General features: G+C 36.3%; 1 protein-coding gene across 1 annotated transcript; it reads right to left on the bottom strand.

The window, feature by feature from the left end:
- Positions 1-1,602: 1,602 nt before the first annotated feature.
- Positions 1,603-3,113, bottom strand: LOC113318949 (GTP-binding nuclear protein Ran-like). The gene is made up of 5 exons (XM_026567242.1): positions 2,823-3,113; positions 2,642-2,728; positions 2,394-2,561; positions 2,091-2,316; positions 1,603-2,015 (listed from the first exon to the last, which is right to left on the bottom strand). The coding sequence occupies exons 1-5, from the start codon at positions 3,002-3,004 to the stop codon at positions 1,965-1,967; spliced, it is 714 nt and encodes a 237-aa protein (XP_026423027.1). The 5' UTR covers positions 3,005-3,113; the 3' UTR covers positions 1,603-1,964.
- Between the last annotated feature and the right edge of the window lie 5,875 nt (positions 3,114-8,988).

Genomic DNA, 8,988 nt, shown 5'->3' with positions numbered 1-8,988 from the left:
TTCAATCTTATTGTTAAGAGAGGCAACTTTGCATCATTATCTTGTGGTGCAACTTAGTGTAACTTGGATGTTTATTTACTGAATCTGGTTTTGAAATTGGGAATTTGCTATTGCAATTTGCAATGCCATGTTAACATTCTTATTCGTTGCTTTTCTTCTTGGCATTCTTGTTGCAGACATTTTGGGCAAGGATGAAGATTTAAGGGATGATTGGCTTGAGAAATGGATGGACTGCAGTCTTTTACTGGTCTGCTACTTGAGAAATGAAGATTAAGGGGATGACTGTAGTCTTTTACTGGCAACTCTTCATGCTACTTGCTTTTTAACTTTGGTTATCTTGAGACTTTCGTTAATCATTAGACATCAGCTCTGTTTAACTTTGGCTATCTTTAGACTTTGTTACCTTGTTTTTGAACTTCAGCTCTGTTTTTAATCTTTAGACTTTGGTTATCTTGTTAAGACTTAAGTATGGGATGTATCAGTTTATCTTGTTAAGACTTAAGTATGGAATGTATCAGTTTATTAAGAATTTCAGAATGAATGTATATCAGTATATGTACAGGTGCAGGTATAGGTACAAAACCGAATCGAACCGAAAAATAACCGAAAAGTTCGGGGCGGTTAAAAACCGAACCGAATACTAAACAGTTCGGTTTCGGTTTCAATTGTGGTAACCGCACCATACACGGTTAGGTCAACGGTTTTAGCAATAACCGCACCAAACCGAACCATGTGCAGGCCTAAGTGTATCCAAATTTCTATATGTATAAAGTGGCGGACACCGGTTTGTTTGGTGCAACGGAAGAAAGAGGTCCTCCAGAATCCTGATATTCGTGTATGCATTCTTAACATTGTTTATTGTTTCAGAGACCCTCTTTCTCGCTTTCCGGTTGTGCTCGCATCTAGACAGGGCACTAACAAAGACTCAATTTTCTTCATCCAACCCATCATGGGATGAGCTGTACAATCAAATGAGCACTCTCAAATGCATTGAAGCTGTTTCTGGTCTAAGAGTGAACCCGTCAAAGACAAAGTTGATCCAAGTGGGTATGATTTAAGATTTGAATGAATATGGGTCATGAGATTAGGTTGCCTGACAGAAATATTTCCATTCCTTAAATCTTAATATGCCAATTGGTGGTATACCCACCCCATCATCTTCTCTTGTTTGCAATTCAAACTCAACTAGTCATATCCCTCACAACTCCCAATTTGCAATGGCACAACAATTTCTTTCTGGTTTGAGCCAAATGGAAAGGCAACTCATGCCTCAAAGACAAGGTTGCTGGCTTGCTGGACTCGATCAAGTGAGCACATCTCAACTGACAATATTGGGTTGTCCTTCCACTTGAAAGAATTATCAAAATATCTTAGGTCTCTCAACTAATGGGGGATTCCAGCTCAAGGAGCATCTCCCTTTCCAGTCATTTAAAACAGTCAGCTCCTTTCTTAACCATTTAAAACCTCAAAGGGACTGCACACAAACAGGCAAGTCAGTTGATGTCACCATATAGGCATTCCCAAAAGTCATGGATAGACTTTAGAAAGCTGCACTTCAATTAAGAACTAAAATATGAATTCATTTACAAACTAAAACAAAAACGTGTAATTGCGCGAGCTATTGAGTCAATTTAAACATTTCTGATTCCCTGAAAATAAGGTTGTCATACATTCGCAGGAAACTAAGTTTTCGCTGCTGTTCGTATATCAAACAAACTAATGATCTGAGGAACTAAACGGATCAGGCAACCAGACCTCACTGACCCTTGAGCAAAAAAAAAGTGACTTAAAATCGTAGCTCCAAATCACAAAGCTGAATATATGCCTAATTCTATGCCCAAGACCCCAAGTATTAAAGAAAATTAAAGACAAATGCAGTATTAGGAAGGAACTTCTTGTTCCTTTAACTGTAGCAGCAGCTCGGTCTATCATTATTGACGAATATAGGTGCTTCGTCTTTCCCATTAATTCTCAGTCCCTCGACGACGCCGAGCTAACTTCTTAGGGGTTGATTCCTATGATGGAAATCAAAAACTGGTCAGGTTTGTACAGATTGTAACAAAATTTTAGTTTGAAAAGAGTCGACTTACCGGGACTCCAGCTGACAACGATGAACCAATAAGATCCCTCGCGTTGTTTGTTGGGGTGTTTGCAGTAGCAGTAGGAGTGCTGAGAATGCTGTTTACAGTGTTTGCAGGAGAAGTTGGAGTGCTGAGAATGCTGTCAGCAGCATCAGGGGTGGCGATATCAGTTTCTTCATCAGCAGCATTAACATCTTCATCCGCAGCAATGGCATTAAACATCAAGCTAGGCTTTCTAAAACAGAGACAAAGAATGTAATTAGGTACATCATATTATGGATCGAACCACTGATTTGGAAATCCAACCCTTACCTTATTATAGACCTCGCAAGAGAGCGAAACGGCTTCTGAACATCTCTATTCTTCTTTGCAGAGATGAAAAATAATGACACTTTAAATTCCCTATCAGCAGTAATGCCATGCACTGTTGTTGGAAGGTCGTTTTTGTTTGCAACCAAAACTATGGGTTTGACAACCATACTGCACTTAACATAAAAATAAAATTACAAACTCTACTCACAGAACATTAAGTATCGAATCAAAACTCAGGAAATTAGTACCTGGTCAGTTCTCTGCGTATCCTTCTAGCGTCCTTGTAGGATGACATATTCGTCAGATCAAATATCACTACAAACCCATCGAAGTTCCTGTTAAAACGACATTAAGAATATTACCAAATTGTTCAAAAACATCCTATTTTATGAACACACTAATAGAAATTAAGAAAGAGGAGTGACTCACCAATAGTTTACAAATTTAGGGTCCGAAGTTTCTCTACAAATGAACCTTAAATTCCCATCTTCTCTAGTTTGAAAATCCACTGTGTAATCATCTGAATTTTCATGCAAGTGTGCATTTACGCTATCCGGTAGTGTAGTTTTACCAGTTTTTCTAGAGCCGATGATCAAAATTCTGGACTCCATTTGTATATGGCTGAGAATAAAATAGATCAGAAGTCGAATTATAGCTAATAATATTTGAGATTGAAAAATTAGAATCAAGCACAAGACAATAATGTGATATAGTACAGTTAGGTATCGAAACATAAGATGGGCAAAAAAAAACAAAGTGCAAACTTGAATCCATATGGACCTGAATAATAAAGTATAACCCATTAACCCGCTTTTAGTACGCTACACATCTCAGCAAGTTACTGATACCAAGACATTATTCAAGTTGACATAGATTAGTCACTGTCATACTAGTAGTGCCCTAGCTTCTCCGGAGGGTTGGACAAAATCCCCAAGTTAAAACCAAACTTGTAAACACTCAATAAACTATAATTAATATTCTCAACTCTATAAACTGCTAACAACTGCACAAAAGCACAGATCAATTCACTAAATATCAGTGATTCAATTCAAGCACAAGTTATCAAACATAGGAAGAGTTAAGAACTTGAGTAATAACCCAAAATAGTGCCTGACATAGATTCATGTCAAGAGCATCCATCATTCAACCACTCAATGATTTATCAAATCATATCATAACACAAACAAAGATAGTGTTCGATTATACAGTCGGATTCCTTCATTTATCTCCTTATACAGTGATCAATCTCTATATCTACTAAACAATTCACAGAAAATTTCCATACACCCATTTTCACATTTAGCATGACTATCCATAATTCATGGTTATATTAGAATTTCAACAATGTGTGGATGCCCGCCGATAAGACCCTCTGTGTCAATTACAACTTACAAGTCAATATATAGTTAGAGCAAGAAGGGAAATAGGAAGAAGAAAATAAATAAAATCCACACATTGTGGCTTGCTATGTAAAATTTGGCATATTTGGCAAATGTTAAAAATGCTAAGTTGTTATGTTGGCTTTCGGCAATTGTTAGATATAACCGGGGTTATGCAACAAACTCTTGATTAAATAACGTCTATACAAATAGTAAGCCAAGCTCAGTCTAAGACCGTGCCCGGCTTGGCGGAGGTCTACTCCCTGCTTACTTATGTTATTGTGGTCATTGAAGTTGAATTATTTAAGTTTACACAATTGGCAAAGAGTAGAAGATTACCAATTCAGTTATCTGATTCTCATGCAATATCTCCACGGATGATTTAAGCCTATGCTCCTTACCAGGGATAAGTCAAGACTTATATGTTACGAGGTCGAATAAATTTTGCTCCGTAATTCATAATAAAAGATTCTTGATGAATACGGAAGTTGATATATATGGTATAAAAGCTTATTACTTTTCCGATAAAACCAGTTCATTATCAATCATTTTTTTCCTTAGAGAGATTGTTGGATAGAGAAGATTAATAACAAGCTTATTATAGGGGCGGCATGGTTTATTAAAGGGGTGGCATTGTGATAGTAATGTCCCTTTAATTGGTTAGGAGATGTCCTAAAGGGGATGTAAATTGACTAGATTACCGTTTTCACCTTAAATCAATCAAAATCAAATCAAATTTTTTTAAACCTAATGGATCAGAAAAAATCAAATCAGTTTTTTTTCATCTTCTTCTTCATCTTATCTTCTCCTCCATCAACCGTAACCTCCATTAAAACTAAAAATTTCATCGTCTTCGATTAATCGGCGATTTGAAAAATGTTTGGAAAAACTCAGTTAGAGTTTAGTTTATCGTGTTGGATTTAAGTTAATTTTGTATCAAAAATTAGGGTTTTTTATGAAAATTGAAATTGAAATTCCTGGTTGCATATGAGTTACGGTTGGTAATAACTCAAATACGAACCGTAATTGTAGATTGGGTTGATGTTACGGTTGGTTTTAACTCAAATACCAACCGTAAGTTCTTAGTTTTGAGAAATATGTTCAGTTACGGTTTTTATTTGCATCATATTTATCAACCGTAATTGAGTTACGGTTTGTTACCCAAACTACCATACTAACCGCAAATAATCTTGTCTCTTAAGAATTTATCAAGCTTAGGGTAGTCACGGTTGGTCTCGGTTTATTAGTTACCAACCATAATTTAATCACGGTTGTTGTCCAAATTTAATTACCAACCGTAACTGGTTTTACGATTGGATCTTCCCCAAATTTAACCAGTTACGGTTGGTATTCGATAACTTACGAACCGTAACTCTCACGAGCAAAATTGCAACCGTAAGTTCTTCTGAAAATTTAAAAGTTTTGATTTTGTTACGTATTTTAGATAATTTTGAGCGAGATAAATCTAATGGGAACTAATTTAAAAGTATACCGGGTCACTGGAATCACTCATTTTGGTTGAGTGAATCAAAATCTAGGGTTTCACAAATATCACAAAATTTTTTCTTTTTCTTCTCCTCTAAATTTTTTTTTTAACTATAAAAATCTGATTTTGTTTTTATTTTAAGTTAATATAAGTGAAATTAATCATTAACCCTAAACTTGATTATCATCACTAAACTAGGTTATTAATAATGAGGGTTAATTTGTCATTTTCAATTTTTCGATAAGGGACACCTTAAATAATCATGTAATGACCCTTTTTGTCCTATTAAAATGCCGCCCCTCTAATAAACCATGCCACCCCTATAATAAGCTTGATTAATAAAGAAGATTTAAGCAGTTTGCACTTTAAGTCCACTATTGATGTTTTTCATTTCATTATTGTTTGCACCCACATGTCATTAAAAATGACCCAGAACCCAAACCCTTTCTCATTCAAATTCAAAACTTAGTGGGTGGAAGTGGAGTCACTTACTATTGTTGTAGTAATAAAATTCGTTCAAGACTTGTAAAAGTAGATTTTAGACTTAATTTTAAATAAAAAATATAGGAAACTTAAATAAAAGTGATATGAAAAATATGGAAAACACTGGGGCTATGGATTCCACATATTACCAATATCAAAGTGATTTATATTCTCTAATTATAATTATGCAAATCCTTCATTCAAATTAATTCTTAATATTGAAAAAGTTGATTTTTTAGAAATAACGATTGTAAATCGAAAGTATAGGACATCAAAACCCTAGGATAGCGTGCTCCATCAATTGAAATAACAATTGTTTAACAAAAGCCATTTTATCTATTTTATTTATCAAGGAAAATAATCATATAATAATTGCATAAATTAAATAAAATAGAGATTACCACATTTCATTGGCGAAATAGCTTCCTCCGTCGCCCCAGAGGATGGGTTTAGCTCATAATTGTGTAAACTTGCTCAAAATATTGATTCATGCTCAAAATTTGTTTACAAAGATGAAATAGAGAGAAAATAATGAAAATCGGGTGTTTGCAACGTTTATAATTGTTGCAAAACACTGTTACAAAGAACGATAAAAAAGAACTGTTATTGTTGTATCTCTGCGACCCTCGTCTGATATCGTTGTCACTGTAGCATATAAGACTGCTCTGTGTGCGTCTTATGTTCTTCGTGTTCTTGGTGCAGCAGCAGAAAAGTTTTCTCTGCAACACGATCAATCTCCTCTCTTGTTACTCTAAACTCTCATAAACTTTCCCCCCCTTCTATGTGATCCTAGGAACCTATTTATACATCATTGCGACATTGAATCTCCCAAAATCTCTTTATTTAATCCCATTATTTCTTTTATTCTCGAAAATATATTGTTTCCAAAAATCGTTTTCCTACGCGTCTACAGTTGTATTTCTTTCCTTCTATACCTTCTTCACGCTCCAGAATATCGATCAACTCTTCCAAGCACGTGCAGTACACGTTTAGATTCCTCACAACTCGTGCAAGCTCATGTTTTTCCTCCAACTCTCTATTTGGATTAAACAAAGTTATACATCCAAATTTGATCAAAACAAACACCTGTACTAGCTCTGTTAGGACATATCACAACTACCCATGAAGTTTCAGCGATTGAATCACACAAAAACTCCTCCAAACATTCGATCGAAATTCTGCCAGTGAAGTGAAATGTTTTCCCGCCAAAATTGGTTTTTTTTTTGAATTTGAGAAGACGATGTCCTCCCCCTAATTCTGTACGGGTTTCCTTTTAGCACTTGCCTTATAGGGTGCAAATAGTAATTTTTGGGCGTAAATAGTAATTTTTTTGGGGTTTCTCCGACACATTTTTGGGGTGCTTCTGGTGCATTTCTGGGGTGTCTTTAGTACTTTATCCTGGGGTGTAAAACACCACTTTTCGAGCCAATTTTGTCGCAAGAGCTTATTTCTCTGTAAATACCTACAAAGACATAAAATAACAAAATAAATGTGTCTATCAATACCCCCAAACTTATTATTTGCTAGTCCTCGAGCAAATCAAAACTAAAAAATAAAAATGACTACACTTAGCACGTGCAGCAAGCCGTTAAACCGCTAGGTGGCCCTAGCGGAGGAGTGTTGTCTCCGGAGGGTTTACCAGAGGTGTACCCACAAAACCTTGGAAGGCACTAAAGAATCTCCTTGGTTGGCATACTCTCATTGACTATAGGAGGAAGTACCCTGATGCGAAATTCCAATTGATGTACACGAGTTTGCACTCAGCATACTAAAATTCATATATAAGTGACAGAGCTCTACTCAGATAGTTTCTGTACATCATAACCGGAGTCAACCAATCACATGGAAAGATTAAGAAGATGGATAAATAGATGGTTAAAAGTGAACGGTGTTTCCCATATCTGTCTGAAGGCCTCTTCCAAGGTTAACCTATCCTAATGGACTGAGATACCGGTCTGACTAATATCAACACATCTGGCATATACAAGGGAACCAGTGGTCGATAAACCTAACTCTAGGTCAACACATCTGGCATATACAAGGGCACCAGTGGTCGACTTTATTGCATTTATTCCGTTAGGTCTAATGGTCTGGCCTCATTTTTTTTTTTTTGGGCATCTCAATCACTTTATTCCACCCTAGCAATGGTAACACTTGAATCGTGTGCCCCACCAAATCACTTAAATAAAAAATAGAAGGATTAGGATTCAACGAGATATGGTGAAACTACCATGTTTTTTTTAATTTTAACACCTGAGCTATGTGCTTTTATGAATATACTCTTTAGATGTTTCCATCTAATCAGATTGGTTCCTCAACTCCTACAACCAAGATGTTCCCATACACTTAGATTGGTTAGTGCCAACCTTAATAAGCATAAATTTCTAGGCTCTGGAGTTTATTTATTGCAACTAAAAGCTAACAGAAAGTTTCTTCCCCACCCCCAAACTTAAATCTAACATTGTCCTCAATATTTCTAATGAAAGAGCAATACCAAAAAGTAAAGTAACATGAAGAATTAGTAAACAGAGAAGTCGGAAAGATAGTACCTGGGTGAAGAGAGAAATCAAAAACTAATATACAACATACAATCGCCTCGATGGTCAATCAAGGGTAAACAGGGTCCTCCAGAGGGACCTCCTCAATATCACCTGTAGGAAAGGGCTCTAAAAAGGGTTTCAATCTCTGACCGTTAACCTTCGAAGAACTACTACCATCCGGTGTCTCGATCTTAACAGCTCCATGAGGAAAGACAGTGCGAACAATAAAATGACCCGTCCATCGAGAAAGTAACTTCCCGGGGAAAAGATGCAAGCGGGTATCATATGGAAGAAATTTTTGACCTGGAGAAAATGACTTTCTTAAGATATTTCTATCATGCACAAGTTTCATTTTGTTCTTATACTCCTTAGCACTATCGTATGCATCTCTACGAATCTCTTCCAACTCATTGAGCTGGAGTTTCCTATGGGCTCCTGCCTTGTCAAGTGAAAAATTTAGCTGCTTAACAGCCCAATAAGCTCTATGTTCTAACTCAACAGGTAAGTGACATGCCTTGCCATACACAAGTCGATAAGGTGACATTCCAATGGGGGTCTTAAACGCAGTACGGTAAGCCGATAAGGCATCAGTAAGCCTAGACGACCAGTCTTTTCGATTAGGATTAACTGTTTTCTCTAATATACGTTTTATCTCCCTATTGGAAACTTCTACCTGACCACTAGTCTGTGGATGATACGAGGTAGCT

Source organism: Papaver somniferum, chromosome 10, assembly GCF_003573695.1.
Source record: "Papaver somniferum cultivar HN1 chromosome 10, ASM357369v1, whole genome shotgun sequence".
NCBI lineage: Eukaryota > Viridiplantae > Streptophyta > Magnoliopsida > Ranunculales > Papaveraceae > Papaver > Papaver somniferum.
The sequence above is the reverse complement of the archived record's forward strand: the minus strand, read 5'-3'. Positions and strand labels throughout refer to the sequence as shown.

Coding starts and splice junctions, on each gene's coding strand:
- LOC113318949 (XM_026567242.1), bottom strand. CDS start 3,004: ATGGAGTCCAGAATTTTGATCATCGGCTCTAGAAAAACTGGTAAAACT. Junction 2,729..2,822: donor CCTAAATTTGTAAACTATTG/GTGAGTCACTCC, acceptor TCGTTTTAACAG/GAACTTCGATGGGTTTGTAG. Junction 2,317..2,393: donor CTTGCGAGGTCTATAATAAG/GTAAGGGTTGGA, acceptor TCTCTGTTTTAG/AAAGCCTAGCTTGATGTTTA.